The sequence below is a fragment of the Aethalodelphis obliquidens genome, unplaced genomic scaffold (assembly GCF_003676395.1).
Source record: "Aethalodelphis obliquidens isolate GAN/ISIS:26980383/991018 unplaced genomic scaffold, ASM367639v1 scaffold293, whole genome shotgun sequence".
Classification (NCBI taxonomy): domain Eukaryota; kingdom Metazoa; phylum Chordata; class Mammalia; order Artiodactyla; family Delphinidae; genus Aethalodelphis; species Aethalodelphis obliquidens.
The window spans coordinates 3,660-24,477 of NW_020838207.1; the positions used below are offsets into that span (position 1 = coordinate 3,660).

At 46.0% G+C, this 20,818-nt stretch overlaps 1 protein-coding gene across 1 annotated transcript; it reads right to left on the bottom strand.

Moving 5' to 3' along the window:
• Window positions 1-1,295: 1,295 nt before the first annotated feature.
• On the bottom strand, window positions 1,296-19,232 carry LOC113616654 (serine protease 44-like; the record flags this gene model as incomplete). The annotated part of the gene is made up of 4 exons (XM_027100062.1): window positions 19,012-19,232; window positions 17,942-18,204; window positions 16,881-17,038; window positions 1,296-1,355 (listed from the first exon to the last, which is right to left on the bottom strand). Coding segments are annotated over exons 1-4 (498 nt in total), but the record flags the coding sequence as incomplete, so codon positions are not given.
• Window positions 19,233-20,818: the final 1,586 nt, after the last annotated feature.

A 20,818-nucleotide genomic window follows, 5' to 3' on the forward strand; every position in this document is an offset into this window, starting at 1 on the left:
CACACACACACACACACACACACACACACACACACACACACACACACCCAGGCCCTTCCTCCTACCCTCCCCTGTGGGACCTCAGCTCTTTGGGCTCTAAGTGTCTTGACACCAAGCCCATGGGGTCTCCTCCAGGCATTCCTGTTACGGGGCAGCACGAGAGGTACGAGGCTGTGTGACTGGGCCATGCCCCAGTCTCTGCCCTCTGCTCCCCTGTTCTTGTCTACAGAGGCTGCCACACTCAACTGCAATGCCCCCAGTTATAGCGATGCTGATACCTACAAGAGGAGCACAGGCCGCTGGACCCACTGCCTAAGACATCCATCAGACTTCTATCCAGATAGTCAGGCTCCTCATCTCACACTTTCTAGAGAGTAATGGAATCCATGCAAGCTCCCTCGGCTAAGTGAAAAACTAGTTCTCTAGAGTATGTTATGTGCAACCCCACAACCGCCAGGAGAGCAGAGCTTCAGAACACACAAGAGACTCTCCAAGCATTTATTCAGTTGACAACTGAAATCTCCACACTCCTTAATGCCTCAACACAACTTGAGCCTTAATGTGGACACTGGAGCACTGGGAAGGGGATTCCTAGACTGAGTTGCCCCAGGAGGGCTTGTGTGGCAGAGGCTGGACACTCAGATGCATCCGCACTGGGCAGCAGGGGACCTTCTCCCAACCCAGACAGCTGAGTCAGATGTGGACATGGTGATGCCTCCTCACTCTCTCCCAACAATCACCAAGCGGACTGGTTTGATAAAGTGTCAGGTCTAACGCTGTTTCACCGGTGATGATGTCCCTTCTTTGCTAGATGTTCTCCAAGATGTGGCTGAAGCATCATGAAGCATCACCTGGCAGGTCACTGGCCATCCAGTTTCACCCACTTTTTCCCGGCAGGCAGAGCACAGCCAAGGCATAGGTGTGGACAACACAGGTTCCTGGAACACCAGGCCGGGAAACTTCCAGGGTTCCTTTCTTGCTGCCACTCTCTGTCCTGTGGATCTCCACAGGGTCAGTAGATCAAACAAAATTGAGGAAAGGGCATTGAGTAGAAGTGGGAGGTCAGAGGCAGGGCTAGTGTGAGACTCAGAAACAGAAGGGGGTGTGGGCCAGGGTGATCACGGGGTCGGCAGGATGCCCAGAGGCAGCACCAGACACAGCGTTAGGCTGAAGTAGCCTGCTGAGTCTATATGAGAAGCCTGACTGATTTTAGCAACGACCCAATCCTTGTAGAAACTCACTTCTGTAAAAACTCCTGGATACCCTCTGCGACCACAGCCAATGCCCCAGCTCACTATCCCCACCTGGACCCATGAGTCATTAAGTTGACAGACCAGGGGACCCCCAGAATCTCCCTAGAGAAAGAGAAAGAAACAAACACAGTGATGGAAGAGAATCAACATCATAACAGGCTCAATGCACTGCAAGACGCTGGGAAATTGGAATGCATGGGGCTCCCCAGGCTCCACTAAGGCTCCACCAAGGCTCCACCAGCCCTAGGTTTCCATGAATCTGAGACTGAGAGTTGAAAAAATTTTACAAACAAAATTTGTATATGTCATCAATAAATTGTATGCAAAAAATTGAATATTCTCAAAGAAAATGTATGTACTCTGAGATATTAATAATGAATAAAGTCCTTACTTGTATACATTTCCTGTCACTTGACTTGTATTATTGGTATTTCATGCCTGAATCTCCCCTCCTCCCCTGTCTCCCTCTAGGCAGCATCAGATCCTCTCTACTGAAGGATCAGGTCAGGCCAGCCTGGCAGAGCCTTGGTGGCTTGTCCCCTTTAATCCTCTTAACTTGAAGACAGGTGAATGGGGGTGCTGCCGGATAACGTAGGTCCTACTGCTTGTGGATGAGGAACATCTGGGAGGACAACCAAAATGCAGAGGCAGCAAAGGGCCCATGAACTGACCTGGCAGGCATCCTTTCCTGTGGGGCTGGTACCACAGGTAGCCCTCTTCTTGACCATGTCAAATCGACTTTCCATCTTTTCTTTGAGCACCTCATTACATCTCTCATAGTGAAGAATGCTTAGCTCAGCCTCCTGAAGCAGTAGTGTAGATGCTTGCGATGGTTCTGTAGAGAGAATTTAGGAGTAGGTGGATCTGCCTAGTGGGACAAAACAGGAGCCCCTGGTACCCACTCTGGGTCTCAATACAGTGTGTTCACATACAGATGCCCTCTTAGGGTAGTGGATATTGTCCCCATTTGACACTAGAGGAAATGAAGCCCAGAGTTGCCATGGTGAGAAGAAGTGGTAAGAATCAAAACCAAGACAGGTAAAGAAGAACAGATCAGGACAGGAAGAGGCAACCTGAGAAGTCAAAACCAAGTGTCTGTCACTCTGAGTATCATCAGTAATAGTGACAGGTGTCCTGTACCTCAGAAAAGCATCTTTAGTTTAGAGCGGGATCAGAATCTCAGACAGGCAATGCCCCAAAGGTACCAAATCCAGTCTCGCCCCAGGGATAGGAGGCTCCACAGTTTTCATCCAGAGTTCTCTGGACTCTTCTCACTCACAGAAAGCTCCCTATCCACCAAGGCAGGTACTTTCAGTTTGGGACAGCTCAGATTAGCAGACAAATCAACACCTCCTGAGTTTAAATCCACCCTAGAGAGAACCCACTTTGCTTGTCACTCAAGACCCCAGGTCCTGACATACTAATAAAAATTTGTAAAACCATCAAATTACTCCCACCAGCATCTTCTCCACCCTCCTCCCTTACCCACTTGCTAGAAAATTGCCTCCCTGTCTCTCCCTTTAGCTTGTAGGTCAACACCAGGGCACCAGGCAGCCCCTTCCCTGGCCCGAGTTTGCTGCCATCTTGCTTCACAGTCTCACCTCTTTCACCTAGTTTTCCCCAGCCAGTCACCCAGCACTCTGTACCAGCTTGGACCATGAAAGCCTTTTCAGGGAGGCACACAGTTTGGATGTTCGAGGAGAAATTCACAGGGAAGGCAAGCAGAGCAAGGGCAACGTCATTTCCCACTGTTCCAATAGGATTAAAATATTTGTGGATAACCATGTCTCGGACTGGGACCTTGATTGCCATTTTGGAGGTATGCATCAAGCGTATGTCTCCCATCTTCATTGTGTATTCCACATGGCTGCAGAGAGATCTTCGAGGCTCTACACTCCCCTTCCACATCTTCTAGGTTCTTCCCAGCCTGGTCCTATCTCCAAAGCCACTTATCGGTCACTTCCCTCCCTCCCTCCCGACCACATCCCTTCCTGGACCCCTGGCCACTCTATCCAGTGATTCTCAACGTTTGGTCCCCAGATGAGCAGCATCAGCGTCAGCTGGGAGCTTGTCAGAGATGCAAATTCTCAGGTCCCACTCCTAACCTACTGAATCAGAAACTCTGCGGTTGGGGACGGGCAATTATTGTTTCAACAAGCTCTGCAGCTGTTCCCATGCTCACTAAATTTGAGACCACTGAGCTAGCCAAATTGGTCAGCTACATTCTATTCCCCGTAAATATTCCCTCTTACAAGTCTCTGCCCACACACTGTTTCCGAACTTGCATCTCTCCCCGCTTCTTGCCACTTGGCTTGAAGGCTACTCAGCACAGGGTTAAAAAAAGTAGTTTTGAACTTGATTTTGCATTTTGACTTTCCAGGCTACCAAGGGCCCTAACATCACCTACCTCTGACTGTACCCTGAAGAGCTATAGTCAGGGACTGTGACCCTCTTTTTCAGATGAGGAAGAGGAAGCTCAGGAAGAGGTCAGGACTGGCTCCAGGTCACACAGCCTGACCAGAAGCCCAAGCCTGGAACCCCGAAAACTCACCCAAATACGCAGTGGGCCGCGGTCAGCACCCACCAACTGGCAATGAGGGAGCCTCCGCATATGTGTTTATCATTGATCTGCAGGCTGACTTGCCAAGGCCACTTCCTCTCTGGGGCCGGCCTTCCGCCAACTACCCTTGAAGTCCAATGGCCACACACTAGAGCAGGTCAATGAAGGGACAGGACTGAAAGTAAAGCCGCTGACGCCACCACGACCAGAGCCAGATAATCCTCAGAAGTCTCAGAACCCTCAGAGCAATGCCATGTCCCCTCCGACCCCCAGGGCAGGTCTGTATCCCCTAAGACTCCTCAGAAAACGGTCATGTCCTCTCAGATCTCAAGGACAGGGTTGGGTCCACTCAGAACCCCCAGGGAAAATTCGTGTCCCCCTGAGAGCCTCCTCCCCCAGGGCTGGGGCCCATGCCCCTCAGACCAGGCCAGTTCTCTGCCGCAGGGCTTGGCCCGGAAACATCACCTGAAGGAAAGAGCTGTGGTCGTTTGGTCCCTCCTGGTGCTGGTGTATGTGGAGGTGTCAGAGCCTTGTAAGAATCAGAGTCACCTAGGGTAAACGCCACCAAATCGGGGGCTGCCGCAGTCATACGGGATTCCGTGGCCCCCGAAGTTCCCGGAAGCCCTCGAGGAGGCAGCTTCCACGGGCGTGCCCTGGCGTCCTCGCGGCCGCCCCGCGAGATGGGTGGAGAGCCTGAGGTCAGCGCCGAACAGCCCTGCGCCCCCTCCCCGCCCGCCCGGGCCTCACTGAGCCGAGGTTGAAGGACCAGGAGCCAGACCAGGAGGCCCAGGGATCCGCCGCCGCTGCGGAGGACGCCCGGGGACGCCATGGTACCTCTGGTCGCCTCCGCGCTCTGCAGCGCCCCCTCGCGGCGGCTCCGCGCCTGCCCTCCTGTTGGCGGGAAACGGCTGGGCGGGAAAACTGGTCCCCGGCGCCTGTGGGGTCATCTGAGGTTCAGGGCCTGGACCGGACGGGGCCTCGGAGCGCTGGCCACAGAGAGTGGCAGCCGCGCCACCGCCGCACAGAGATGTACCCGGAACTCCCTGTAGGGCTGCATCAGGCCTTTACCGGCGTTTCCCTCCCCTTCTTGTTGGCAGTAAAAATTTTAATTCCTCAATATAAATGTTGCGCTGAACGTTACTAACCACTGAGTTAGAAATGATACCGTCATCTTTTAAAAAATCAGCATCCACGTGAAAAGAGCCATTAGTGGAATGCAAATTAAAACCACAGTGAAATATCACCACACATCTAACAGGCTAGCTAAAATTTAAAAATAATGACAACACCGATAATGACACAGATGCAGAGATATTGGATCACTCATACACCGTGGTAGGAATATAAAATATTACAGCCACTTTGGAAAACGGATCAACAGTTTCTTATAAAACAAAACATACAATTACTATATGACTCAGTAATTGTACTCCTGGGCATTTATCCCAGAGAAATAAAGATTTATGTACACACACACACGCACAAACACACACACACACAAATACATTTACAAATGTTTACAGTGGCTAAATTCATGAGAGCCAACATTTGGAAACAACCTTGTAGTAGACAGAATAATGGCTTCCCAAAGAAATCCACATTCTGATCCCTGGAACCTGTGACTATATTACCTTACATCGCAAAAAAAGAATGGGATAAAATTTTTTAATCTTGAGAAAAGGAGACTAACCTAGATGACATACATAAAAGTAGCCACAATGTTTTGCAGTTTCTCCGTCAAGAGACAAAGTCAGACTGTGATATAAGCAGCCATGTCACTAGGTCTATATGACCTGGCAAATCCTATGGTGCTAGAGTTTGCTGTGGTGAATTAAAATGCTGTAAGGAGTCTGCTATGTCCTAATTAGAGAGTCACAGTATAGATCCCTACAGTTCTGGAGCACGACCATACTCTCTGCTGCAAAGAAACTGTATATCCTTTGAAAAGCAATTCCTGGCACACTACTGAATCCTAAAAAGAAACTAAATGCCAGACCATGGGACATTAAATGACTAAGAGACCAGCACCTCCTATCATAAGATGGAAATTTAGCCAAATTCACTAAGTCGTAAACTCAGTTGGAAAAGGCAATTCATGACCCACTGGAAGTGATACATTTGGGATTGGATCATGGCAGTCTTGAAGACACAAGTAAGTTGTGCAGAGAAAAGGCCTAGACCCCCATGTCACTTATTTGTATTGAATTGAAACAATTCTCCATCAGTTCACACCCATAGCCTGATAGGGTGTATCCTATGACCAACGGATGAAAGAAGAAAAAACCTGGCCCTGGCTCACAGATGGGCTCAAAATCTTGGTGCCGGCTGAAAGTAGACTACTGTTGCACTAGTTATTCAGGGGTTATATATACACACTCAGCGGTTATATATACACATATATATTCTATATATAGCTAGCATTGCCTGCCTATAATGCCTTTGTTGACACCACTATCAGTGGACTCATGGAAGGTCTGACTTACCATCATGGAATCCTGAGTAACAGCACCTTAGACATAAGGACCTGCTTTTTGGTCAGGAAGGTGCAAAGTAGGTACATGATTAAAAGACCCACCGGAACTATCATGAACTTCATTATACAGAAGCTAGAGGCTTTATCACATATGGGAATGGCCTCTGTATTAGTTTTCTCTGCTTTGTAACAAATAATCACAAATTCAGTGGCTTAAAAGAAACAGACGTTTATTATCTCACAGTTCCTGGGGGCCAGGAGTCAAGGTACAGCTTACCTGGGTCTTCTGTAAGGCTGCAATCAAGGTGTCAGCCAGGGCTGGGTTCTCATCCACCAGGAGACTCGAATAGAGAAGAGTTTGCTTCCAAGCTCGATCAGTTGTTGCCTGAATTCGTTTCCTTTGGCTGTAGGACTCATGGCAGCTTGCTTCTTCAAAGCTAGCAAGGAGAGGAAGACACACAGAGTGAGTCTTCCAGCCAGACAGTCTTACATATTGTAGCATAATGACAAGGGTGATATCCCACTCCTGGAATCAATCAGTCCAAATTCACTTTTCAAATGTCCTTGATGGAGAAGTAAAAATTATTAATTTTATTAAGTACTGACCCTTTAATCCACATTTAAGATTGTGTGTAATGAAATGACAATTATGCACAAAGCACTGCTGCTGTATAAAGAAGTTGGATGTTAACTCAAGCAAGCTGTACAATTGTCTGAGCTGTGAGCTGAATTAGCTGCTTTCATCATGGGACATCATGGTCCTTCACAAGAGTGACTAATAAACTGCAGTTATTTAGACACATATTTGGCAGACATATTCTCAAAAATAAAGTTAGAGTCTGCAACTTTGAAGAAAACAACTGACAGTACTTGTTGGCAATGATAAAATTTGAGCTTAGAGGTGAGAATTTGAATTTTGGAAAATTTATATTTGCTACCATGAGCTCAACAGCTTTCCGATAATTAAGTACTTTTCTGACAACAGTAGTGGTAATATGAGTGAATGTGATTTTCTGATACTGTGTAATGAAATGTGTCAACATTTGGAAACTCTGCATAACTAAGTGAACCAATATTTTTCAATGATTTACAAAATTATGCATAGCTTCAAAAGATCCATTTGGAGTGAAAGGTAGACCAATGGATTTCAATGTAATAAGTACAAAAAGTTCAAAAAGTTTCATATTCCACATTGCAAAAAACTACCACTTGTCAAGTTTTGGTGTATTATAAAATGATTTTTTTTAATCCTCAATTACTTGAAAAGTTTATTAAAATACTCCTCCCTTTTCCAGCTGTATATCTATGTGAGACTAGGTTTTTTCATATACTTCAACCAGAAAAATACATTTTGGAAGAGAATGATAACCCAGCTGTCTTCTGTTAAGTGTGCCTTTACTCTAGGGTTACCTCAGCCTTAATACTAAGGTGTGAGCCTTGCAGGGTCTCTACTGATAACCTGAGTAGACAGTGAAGTCCCTGCCCTCTGGATGGATGAAACTGGAATGTTTCCTAGTGCCTTGTGGGCTCTGAGGCTGGTTCACCTTATAGTTCCCTGGCAGATGTTCTTTGTTCTTTTGCCTAGCCTCCTGGAAATTTAACCTACGTGTGTACAGATCAGTATTCAGCCAAAGACTAAAGGGGATTGTTCTGCAGGTTTCTGGAGTTCTTTCTCTGCATATCTCCATCCTACCCAGCAGGGATTGGCAAACTTTCTCTGTAAAGAGACAAACAGTAAATATTTTAGGCTTTGCAGGCCACACATGGACTCTGCCACATATTCTTTTTTTTAAACTTTTTAAAAGTGTGTAAATCTGGGCTTCCCTGGTGGTGCAGTGGTTGAGAGTCTGCCTGCCGATGCAGGGGACACGAGTTCGTGCCCCGGTCCGGGAAGATCCCACATGCCGCGGAGCGGTTGGGCCCGTGAGCCATGGCCGCTGAGCCTGTGCGTCTGGAGCCTCTGCTCCGCAACAGGAGAGGCCACAACAGTGAGAGGCCCGCGTACCGGGGAAAAGAAAAAAAAAGGGTGTAAATCATCCTTAGGTCAGTACAAAAACAGGCTATGTCTGGAACTGGCCCATAAACCATAGTTTACCAACACTTCTCTACAGTATTCTGACCTGCAAACTCCAGATACCTAGCCTTCCTGAACTCCCATCTCTTGTCTCCTTAACTTCGTGATACCATCATGTTCTGTTTGGGTTTCTCTCCCTGTGCCATCTGAAAATTGCCTCTGCTTAGGAATCCAGGACAGTTACAGGGTTCGTCTCACTTGTTTCCTTCTCTCCAGGATCACTGTGCTAATGCTGCCTATTGTCCTGATGTCTGAAAAATCGTTTCTTTTACTCCATCTAGTTTTCTAGCTGTTTATAATGGGAAATCAAACTCCACACTGGATATTTCTTCATTGCCCTACAATATAACTTTGAGTTTCTTTTTTTAAATAGATAAACAGAAAGCTTAGACTGATCTCTAGGTCTCTTGGTGTCCTGAAACGTTCACCTCAGTTTTTTGATTTTTTTAAAAAAATGCTTAGGGCTTCCCTGGTGGCGCAGTGGTTGAGAGTCCGCCTGCCGATGCAGGGGATGCGGGTTCGTGCCCCAGTTTGGGAAGATCCCACGTGCCGCGGAGTGAATGGGCCCGTGAGCCATGGCCGCTGAGCCTGAACATCCGGAGCCTGTGCTCCGCAACGGGAGAGGCCACGGCAGTGAGAGGCCCGCGTACGGCAAAAAAAAAAAAGCTTAATTCAAAGCCTGGGGTTAGCCCAGGTTTTGACAAATTCCTAAAAAATCTGGTAATGGAGTTGGAATCTGACTCCTTGGTGACTCCCTCCTCTTCCTATCTTGCTTGCTCTGGGAATCCTGACTTCTTAGAGAGGCAGTCACTTAGAAATGTAGGGAAGGAAAAAGGTTGGAGAGTTTGGGAGTCTTCATCCTTTCCTTCTCATTACTACTCTGGCTACTTAAGACATAAGTGCTTGGTAGTTTGAGTTGAAAATTCTCTCTGCTTTGCAACTGGAAACCTGCAGGGAGGTAAAAAGTGTCTGAAAAGTTAAGGCAGCTTTTAAAGCTCATACTGTTGTTGACCTACGGGAGGAATCTTAAAGGCCATCGAATGAAGATACAGCGCCTGCATCAAAGAAGTCACAAAGGACTAATGTGTGGAGAGGGACAGTTCCCCACCAGCATTAAGGAAGTCCAAAATTGTTCTCCTAACTGGGAAGATTGCTTACCAGTCTAAATTGAGAGAGGTACCTCATTGGGCCTTTAAAGTGATCAAGAATTCTGATCTGAAAGGAGAAACTATTAAATACCTGCTGAGGATGTTAGATGTAGGAGGGTTAAGAGTGTAGCTGAACGAAATGCTAACTCTTAACAATTCCAGTCTTTCAAAAAAGTAGAACAACTGGTTTTCTATACATACTCATGGTATATTTTCACTTTTGATTAGGAGTCCTCTGTTTCAATGTGTGTCTTTTGAATTACCTGTGTCTTCTGAGTTATAACCTTCGATGTCAACGATTCATGTGTAAATATGTTCATTTGTATTTTTTAGTTTATAATGCCAATTTTCAAAGTAGTTTTACCGAATTACACTCCCACTGTCAGTGTGACTCTTTCTATTATCCCCATTCTTCTCAACAGTTATTCCCACAGTTATTAGCTTTTCCCACATGATGGGCATAAAATTAATCTTTTTATGGTTTTAATTTGCATTTCCCTGAAGTTGAGTATATTTTCATATCTTTACTTATCATTTGTGCCTTCTTTCTATAAAATGTTTGTTCATAACATCTACTCAATTTTACATTTGAGCTGCTTTTAAAGTATTTTTTGTTCAGTTTTTTTATGTATACTAATCTTTGTTGGTAATGTGTGTTTCAAATATCATTTCACAATCATGATTTGTCTTTTCACTTTATTGTACTCTTTCAGGTCTGGCTTCTTTCACTCAACATAATGTTTTTGAATTCATTCATGTTCCTGTGTATAACAGCAGTTTATTCTTTTTGATTGCCAAGTAGTATTTCAGTGGCTATCATTTATCTGCTGACAAACGTTTGAGTTGTTTCTAGATTCAAGCTATTATGGATAAAGATGCTATGAACATTCATATATAAGTCTTTGAGTAGCCATTGTTGCTACTTTCTTCCAGTCTGTGGCTTTTATTTTCATTTTCTTAACAGTGTCTTTCAAAGAACAGAAGATTTTCATTTTGATATAACCTTTTTTTTTTTCTTGTATGGTTCATGCTTTTTGCATCCTATATAAAGAATCTTTGCCTACTCAAGGGTCACAAAGATTTTTCTTTTAAGTTTTTTACATTTAGTTCTATAATCCATTTTGAGTTATTTTTTCTAAATAATGCAAGGTAAGGATTGAGTCACTTTATTTTATTTTTGTATACAAATGTCCCATTGTTCCAGCATCATTTACTAAAAAGACTATTCTATCTCCAGTTGAATTATCTTGGCACCTTTGTTAAAATCAACTGGCCATATACATGTGGATCTATTTCTGGACTCTCTATCCTGTTCCACTGATCTATATGTCTGCCCTTATCCCAATACCACACTGTCTTGATTGCTATACCTTTATGCTAAGTCTTGACATCCAGTAGTTCTTCATTTCAGTTATTCTAGGTCCTTTGCTTTTCCATACATATTTTAGAATCAGCTTGTCAATTTTTACAAAAAAAGCTCCAGATTGAAAAACATGAACAAATTTGGAGGTATAACACTACCAAATTTCAAGACTAACTACAAAGCTATAATAACTAGGACACTGTGAAGTTGACATAAGAATATACAAATAGATAAGGAACTGAATAGAGTCCAGAAAGATGCACATATATACTGCCAATTAATTTTTACCAAAGTACCAATGCAAATCAATGTGAAAATAAATGTATTTTCAATAAATGGAACTGGATAAAAATTAAAGATAGAGAAAACTACACCTTGTTCCCTATCTCACTCTGCGCCCCAAAATCTGTAGGTCACAGACCTAAATGTAAAAGCTAAAATTATAAGGCTCATAGGAGAAAAAATAGAAGAAAAATTTTGCAACCTCAAGTTAAAAAGTGAAAAAAACACATCACAGACTTAGGACTCTAATCAGAATCTATGAAGACTACTTACAACCCAGCAATAAAAAGACAAGCATCTTGATTTAAAATGAGCAAAAGAATTGAAAAGATGATTCACAAAAGAAGATATACATATGAGCATTAGTATATGAAAAGGTGCTTGATACCATTAGTTACAGGGAAATGCAAAATTAAAACCTCGGTGAGATACCATTTCATACCTATTAGAACTGGGAATCCCCATCAACTACCAATGAGGATGTGGATCAAGTGGAAGTCTCATTTATTGCTAGTAGGAGTATAAAATGATACAACTAATTTGGAAAACTTTGGAAATTTCTAATAAAGTTAACCATACATCTATTCTATGAACCAGCAGTTCCACTCCTAGGTTTATTCCCAATAGAAGCACAAGCATATAGGCACAGTAAGTCCTGTACTAGAATGTTTATCAGCAGCTTTATTCATAATAACACCAAACGAGAAACAACCCAAATGTCCATCAACAGGAGAATAAACAAACTGTGGAAAATTCACATAATGGGTAACTATTCTGCAATAAAAAGGAATGAACTGATGATACACATGACAACATGGATGAATCTCAAAAACAATACGTGGAATTCGATGAAGGCAGTCAAAAGGTACAAACTTCCAGTTATAAGATAAATAAGTGAGCTCCCCTGGTGGCGCAGTGGTTAAGAATCCGCCTGCCAATGCAGGGGACAGCGGTTCGAGCCCTGGTCCGGAAAGATTCCACATGCCGTGGAGTAACTAAGCCCATGTGCCACAACTACTGAGCCTGCACTCTAGAACCCACAAGCCACAACTACTGAACCCACATGCTACAACTACTGAAGCTCACGTGCCTAGAGCCCATGCTCCAAGACAAGAGAAGCCACCTCAATGAGAAGCCTGCGCACCTCAACGAAGAGTAGCCCCCGCTCGCCACAACTAGAGAAAGCCCGCGCGCAGCAACAAAGACCCAACGCAGCCAAAATAAATAAATAAATGAATAAAATGAATACATTTTTGAAAAAAGATAAATAAGTACTAGGGATGTAATGTACAACATGATATGTATAATTAACACTGTTGTACGCTGTATATGAAAGTTGTTGAGAGCTAATCGTAAGAGTTCTCACAAAGAAAACTATTTTGCTATTTCTTTAATTTTGTGTTTATATGAGATGATGGATGTTCACTAAACTTACTGTGGTAATCATTTCATGATGTATATAGGTCAAATCATTATGCTGTATCCCTTAAACTTATACAGTGCTATATGTCAATTATATCTCAATAAAACTGAAAGAAAAAAGAAGACAAAAACTTCCCCTACCTATGTTGAAGGTAGACCCAAAAGAACACTTACTGTATGATTCCATTAATGTGAGATGCAATAACCTGCAAATCTAATCTGACAGTAAACAGAACAAAGGTTGCCCCTGGGAGGGGATGATAGAAGGGAACATCCTGGATTGATGGAAATGTTCTCTATCACGATTTGGGTGATGTTAGCATGGGTATACATTTGTTAAAACTCATAAAATTGTACAGTGCAATGTGTGCATTGTACTATGAATAAATTATACCTCAATAAAGAAAATAATACAGAAATGCATTGAGATAATACAGTCATTCATCAATATAAAGTTTTAACCTTACCAATTTTAAAATATGAATAGAGGGGCTTCCCTGGTGGCACAGTGGTTGAGAGTCCGCCTGCCGACGCAGGGGACACGGGTTCATGCCCCAGTCCGGGAAGATCCCACATGCCGCGGAGCGGCTAGGCCCATGGCTGCTGAGCCTGTGCGTCCGGAGCCTGTGCTCCGCAATGGGAGAGGCCACAGCAGTGAGAAGCCCGCATACTGCAAAAATAAATAAATAAATAAATAAATATGAATAGAGAAGGAAGCAATGGCATACAGCCAAGTAGGAATAAAGAAGAATTTAGTCTAAATAAGAAATGACTTTAAAAACTTATATTCCTAACAATCCAGAAATAAAGCTCCAGATAATATCAACTGAATTAGTTAGATTGAGGTTTTTCTGTGAGCAAGTGAGACTGAAGGTGATGGTGGCTTAATTAAAAGAGAAGTTTATTTCTCTCTTGCATAAAGAGCTGTGATGGCAGCCCTATAAAATCCAAGGAGTCAAGCTCCTTCTGAATTTCTGTTCCATACCCTTAACATGTTCCTCATGTCCCAAGATAGCTGCGCAAGCTCCAGTCACCATGTATACATTCTAGCCAGGAAAGAAGAAGGTGATGAAGGGCTTGTTCTCCTCTTAAGGATATTTTCCAAAATTCATACCCAACATTTCTGTTTATACTTTATTGGCCAGAACTTATTGCCAAACTTAGATATGTGGGAAGGTTGGAAATGTACTCTTTATTCTGATCCACTATATGCCCAGAAGGAAGGGGATGAAAGATGCCACAAGAGAGGATTATCAAGCTTTACCCCAGTCCACTTTTTTATTCACCTAACTATTCACTTGCACCTCTTCCCATATGCAAAATGCGCTAATCCTCTCCTAAAAAAAGGCAACCTCAAACTTTCACGAAAGAAATCAAGGAAAAGTGAAGTGCTCTGCATCATGACAAAGAGCTAATTTGGGACGATATGGTAATGAAGGAAATAAGCCAGCACAGACACAGTAAGCACCCCAACCTGTCCCCTCCCTGAGTCTCAGTGTCGTTCTCCATAGCCTGGCCAAGGCAGTCTGGTGCTCAAGACTCTATTTACCAAGAAGGGGAGCGGCAGAAACACACAGAAAAAGGGCTTGATGTTTGGGCCCAATGCCCTGACCCCTCTCTTGCTTCCAGTCTCTCTCACTTCCTCCTTCCCAGATGCATTGGCTAGGAAACTCATCCACAAAGTTCCCTGCAGAGATGCTAATGGCTATGAGGAACACAGCAGCAGGACCCAACTGCTAAAGCTACCTGTCAACTCACATCACATCACATCACTCCAGGGTTTAAAAAGGATCACAAACACTTTCCTAAGCTAAATGTAAGTTCTCTTCAGTGATCCCAGACCAGTAGAGAACACACACACCAGAACACACACACGACTCTTCAAACATTTATTCAGTTGACATCAGAAATCTCTGCACTCCTTGACGCCTCAACACAACTTGCAGTGAGCCTGGATGTGGCCGCTGGAGCACTGGGAAGGGGGTTCCTAGACTGAGTTGCCCCAGGAGGGCTTGTGTGGCAGAGGCTGGACACTCACAGATGCATCCGCACTGGGCAGCAGGGGACCTTCTCCCAACCCAGACAGCTGAGTCAGATGTGGACATAGTGATGCCTCCTCACTCTCTCCCAACAATCACCAAGCGGACTGGTTTGATAAAGTGTCAGGTCTAACGCTGTTTCACCGGAGATGATGTCCCTCCTTTGCTAGGTGTTCTCCAAGATGTGGATGAAGCATCATGAAGCATCACCTGGCAGGTCACTGGCCATCCAGCTGGGATGGTTTCACCCACTTCTTCCTGGCAGGCAGAGCACAGCCAAGGTGTAGGTGTGGATGAGGCAGGTTCCTGGATCACCAGGCCAGGAAACTTCCAGGGTTCCTTTCCTGCTGCCACTCTCTGTCATGTGGATCTCCACAGGGTCAGTGGATCCCAAACAAAATTGAGGAAAGGGCATTGAGTAGAAGTGGGAAGTCAGAGGCAGGGCTAGTGTGAGTCTCAGAAACAGAAGGGGGTGTGGGCCAGGGTGATCACAGGGTCGCCAGGATGCCCAGAGGCAGCACCAGACACACCAGTAGGATGAGGAGCACCACTGGATACAAAGAGGTAGCCTGGTTCACCACTGCAACTAGCCACTTAGTGTAGAAGGCAGCATCCGTATAAACTCCAGGTGAAATTTTACAACCACAGCTGACACCCCAGCTCACAATCCCTATCTGGACCCATGTGGTATTATATTGACAGACCAGAGGGTCCCCAGAATCTCCCTGGAAAAAGAGAAAGAAACAAACCGCAGGAATGGAAGAGCACCCACTTCAGGGCAGGCTGATTGCACTGCAAGGTGCTGAAAGACAGGCACCTGTGGGCCTTCCCCAGCCATCTCCCAGGCCCAGATTTCTTGATTTTGAGGACTGAGAACTGAATAGTCAATTGGAAAACTTTAGTATCCTCTGAGGATATTATGACTGGTCATTTCCTATACCACAGTGGTTGTTAAACACTTTGAATACCCCCTTTGCATGGAGCCTCCTAAATCCTTACACCTAGCCTAAAGTTTCTCTAGAGCTCCTGACCATATAACCAGCTCCCTCCATATTCTAAGCTACACTCTCAGACATCCCACATAGTCACCCCAGCTCACGCAAACACTGCACATCCTTTGCTAAAACTGCTCTGGTGGCCCCCCATCTACCAGCTCAGTCAGAAACTCAGAGTCCTCCTCAAGCTCTCCCTCACCCGCACCCTCACAGGCAGTCGGTCACCAAGAACTGATGACTCAACCTCAAACACAACCCCTTCACCTCCCCACCAGCCCAGGTCCTGCCTGGGGCTCAACACCATTGCCTACATGGTGAAAACAAACTCCTGGCCTACAGTCCTGCATGGACAGGAACGCGAAACATAGCACAGCATTGCAGGCCACACATATTCTGATTCCAATCACCTTCTCTGGCCATATATATATATATGTATTGTGTGTGTGTGTGTGGTACGCGGGCCTCTCACCATTGTGGCCTCTCCCGTTGCGGAGCACAGGCTCTGGACGCCCAGGCTCAGCGGCCATGGCTCATGGGCCCAGCCGCTCTGCGGCATGTGGGATCTTCCTGGACCAGGGCACGAACCCGTGTCCCCTGCATCAGCAGGCGGACTCTCAACCACTGTGCCACCAGGGAAGCCCCTCTGGCCATATTTGCCACCTCATTGCTCCAGACCTGAAACACATTCCCTAAACATGACACGTTCTTCAGAACTCTGAGCCTCTGTACTTGCTGTTCCCTCTCCCAACAGTGATGTTCTCCTCTTTCCAAGACTCCAAATACTCATCCTCTAAGACCTGGCTCAGATGCCCCCTGCTCAGAAAGGCTGCTTGGTGCAAAGAGGAGACTGTGGGCCCAGGCACTCCCAGGGGGACCTTGAGCTTATATCTTTTAGGGACCACATCTGTATAATAATATGTATAATTATGCTGCAGGGTTGTGAGCTGGGTAACTGAGCTAATGTGGGTGAATGCTCACACTGGCACAGTAAGTTGCCATAGAAGGAACTCAATTATAGGAACTTACATTATTATCATCATCACCCCCAACTTCACCACACCCTGGCAGCCCGCCCAGGATGCGAGGGCTGCTCCCTATTGAAGGAACAGGCCAGGCCAGCTCAGGGGCATCCTGAGGGGTTCTCCCCTGAATCACCTTAATTAAAGGCTGAAAGAGAAGGGGCCAAATAACCCAGGCTCCGCCACTGGGGAATGAGGAAACTTTGAGGGGACAACCTCATGGCAGAGGTGGCCAGGGACCCATGAACTCACCTTGCAGGGACTTTTAATCTTTTCGTGATAGCCACAGATCACCCCTCTTCCAACTACTTGGCGATGGACTCCTAACTGTGTCTGTATCTTCTGATTACATTCCTTGTGGTGAAGAATGATTTGCTCAGTCTCCTGAAGAACACGTGGCAGTGATGTGGCTACAGGGAGACAACTCAAGTAAACGGATTGCATGAGTAGAATAGAACAGGCGCCCCCAGATCCCCTTCTGGGTCTTTTTATTTTTTTAACTTTTGTTTGTTTGTTTGTTTTTTGGCCACACCGCGCAGCACGCGGGATCTTAGTTCCCCAACCAGGGATCGAACCCGCGCCCCCTGCAGTGGATGCATGGAGTCTTATCCACTGAACCACCAAGGAAGTCCTGTATTCTGGGTCTTGATCAGCACATTCACACTCTGTTGCCCCCTTAGAGAAAGGAAGGACAGTGGGTATTGTCTCATTTGACAAAGAAGGACCTGAGGCCAAATGCTCACATGGGGAACAGAGGAGGTAAGAAGCAAAGCCAAGTCAAAAGGAGGAACACATCAGGACAGAAAGAGGCAAGGGCTTACCAGCCTGATACAAAAGCAAGTGTCTGTCACTCCGAGTATCAATAGTAACAGTGACAGGTGCCTGTACAGGGAAGGGTCACAGACTCCAGGACAGGTAGTGCCCAAAGGTACCCAACCAGCCTCTTCCCACACAGGAGGCCTTACAGACTCACCAACAGGCCTGCTCTGGCTAGACCTACATCCCGGGTACAGGAAGCTCCCTGCCCCCTGCCAGGTAATTCCAGAGAAGGACAGCTCTGAGTGGCAGACAGCTCATCACCCTGGAGCTGAAATCCACCCTGGAGAGAACCCATAATACCTGGACCCAAGCCTCCAGGTCCTAACATAACAATAGAAATTCCTACTGCACTTCAATCACTCCCAGGCAGCATCCTCTCCACCTGCCCCCTTGCCCACCTGTTAGAGAATCAGCCTCCCTGTCCCTCCCTTCAGCCTGCAGGCCAACCCCACGGCACCAGGCTGCCCCCCTCAGATCCTGCCTGCCAGTCTCACCGAATTCTAAAGTTCGGCCCCATCCAGTTGCCCAGCACTGTGTCTCAGCTTTCACGTCCAACTTCTTTTCAGGGAGGCACACTGGCTGGATGTACGAAGAATAATTCACAGAGTTGGCCAGCTGAAGAAGGGCAATGTCGTTAGTGATAAGGCTCGCATTAAAATCCCTATGCCAAATGATGTCTTGAACTGGAACGACCACTGCACTTAGGCAATCCGAATATAAAAATGTGTTTCCCATCTTCACTGTAAGGTCCTTATAGCTGTGGGAAGACAACATGCACCTGAGAGAGATGCTGGAGGGTCTACACTCCCCTCCACCCCTTCCAGGTTCTTCCCAGCCTGTGCCCATCTCCTACACCAGCCATCAGCCATTTTCTCCCTCTAAACCACATCCCCTCCACAGACCCCTAACCACCCGAGCTAGTGCTTCTCCAAGTGAGGTCCCGGGACCACCAGAGCAGTACCTGGGACCTTGGTAGAAATGCAAAACTCATGTTTCATTCGCAGTGAGCACAAACCAGGGGCTTTGGCCTTGTTTTAAGGTGAGGAAAGGAAAGCTCAGGTAGGGAGACAGGCTGACCAGCAGCCCAATCCCACCACCCCAAATTCTCACCCTTTTACACAGTGAGCTGCAGTCAGCACCCACGGTGGGGTAATGAGGGAACCTCAACATTTCTGGACATTTCTGATCTGCAGGCTCACCGGCCAGGGCCACTTTCTCTCTGGGGCTGCCATTCCATCAACTATCCTAATAATCTGATGGGCACATGCTCCTTGGCTCAGTAAAAAGAGGACTGGAGGTGAAGCTGCTACCTCCCTTCCACTACCTCCCCCACCGCCACCTCCTCCTCCACCTCCGCCTCCTCTACCAGCACCTCCACCACCTCCACCTCCACGTCCTCCACCACCTCCACTAGCCCCACGTACACCAACTCCACCCTGCCCCAGGGCAGAGCCAGGTTTACTCTCAATTCCACCAGGATAGTCTGACCCTTCAACCCCCCAGCCAGGCCGTGTTCCCCATTAGATCCCAGGCGGGCCTGTACAGTCCCGTACAGAAGCAGTACCTTGAGGAGGCAAGCATCCAAATACAGGGTCCTGTAATGATTTCACAGTGTCTCCCACTGGGGGTGTGGGCGGCACAAGAGACACAGTGGGTACTGGAATCTTCAGGATTTTAGGTGTCCTAAAGCTGAGGGGGCCTCCTGGATTGCCGGGCTCACTGCAGGATCCTCCTTGGGTCCGTCACCCTCACCTGGATAAGATGAAAGAACAATGAGAAGAGGAGCTGACTGGACTGCACCCCGCACATCACTGGCCTCTTCCCATCGCACCCTACTCACCCTCAAACCCCACCTTCCATCCCCCAAGACCCACCTGCCAAACCCCATTACCCACAACCCCCCCCCACCCCTGACAAGCAGCCCAGCCCAGCCTTCTCTTTTTCCTGCTTGCCTGGGCCTCACTGAGCAAAGGCTGAAGGACCAGGAGCCAGACCAGGAGGCCCAGGGATCGGCCGCTGCTGCGGGGTACGCCCGGGGACGCCATGGTACCTCTGGTTGCCTCCGCACTCTGCGGCGCCCCCTCGCCGCGGCTCTGTGCCTGCCCTCCTGTTGGCAGGAACACTGGGCCAGGGACGAATCCCAAGATCTTCACCTCATGCATATTCAACCAAACCTATTCTAGGTCATGTTCTTAAGGCCCTTGAACTTGTAAGTAATTTCTCCACTTTGTAGTGGAGATATTCTGGATTATATACCTCAGCGTGATCTAATCGCTGGAGCCCTTAAATATATATATATAAATAAAAGAAAAAGAAATGCAATCTGCCCAATGAAAGATAAAAGAAAAACAAAGGAAAGTATGGTAAATAGAAAATACAGGACAAAACCGCAGTAGCATCTGCAATAAACCCGAATGAGTTGAACATACCAAACAACATAAGGACTTTCATGTTGGACGAAAAGGCAAAGTCCAGAAATAGACTCTCTGAAGAGACAAATTTACAACAGAGAGATACAGATACATGGGAAATAAAGGAATTTAAAGTGAAATGCCAGGTCACACTGGTGCAAAAATAAAGCTAGGATTGCAATTTGGTTATTAAATCATAGCATTTAAAGCAAAGATTGTATAAGGGACAGAAGAAGTTAGATATAGTAAGAAGAAGACATGAAGGAGAAAATGCAATGACAAGGCTTTAAAGGTAAGCGCAAAGAGGACCAATTTATGGGAAACTGGTGTTTCTGATATGCTCTTCTGAGGAAGCTGACAACTTATACAGGCAAAATTAAGCAAAAATATAGACTATTTGACTCTCACACCTGATCATCTACACCTAACAGCACTATGATGAATTTTACAACTACCAACAGAAAACACTCATTGAACACACAGGGAACTTTTAAAATCAAGGCCCTAAGGAAAACCAATATCTCAAGTAATCAATGTGATACACATTCTGTTCATGAGCCGCACGTCAATAACATTAAAATCAACTTTGGGGATTTCCCTGGTGGCCCAGTGGTTGACTCCGCCTGTCAATGCAAGGGACATGGGTTCGAGCCCTGGTCCAGGAAGATCCCACATGCCGCAGAGCAACTAAACCCGTGCACCACAACGGCTAAGCCTGCACTCTAGAGCCCATGAGCCACAACTTCTGAGCCCACAAGCAACTACTGAGCCACAGCTACTGAATCCTGTGTGCCTAGAGCCCATGCTCTGCAAGAAGAGAAGCCGCTGCAATGAGAAGCCCACGCACCGCAACGAAGACCCAACGCAGCCATAAATAAATAAATAAATATGTTAGAAAAAATAACAACTTTTTAAAAATCCCATTTTTCTGAAACAAAGCCAAAACCCTAGACAATGGTC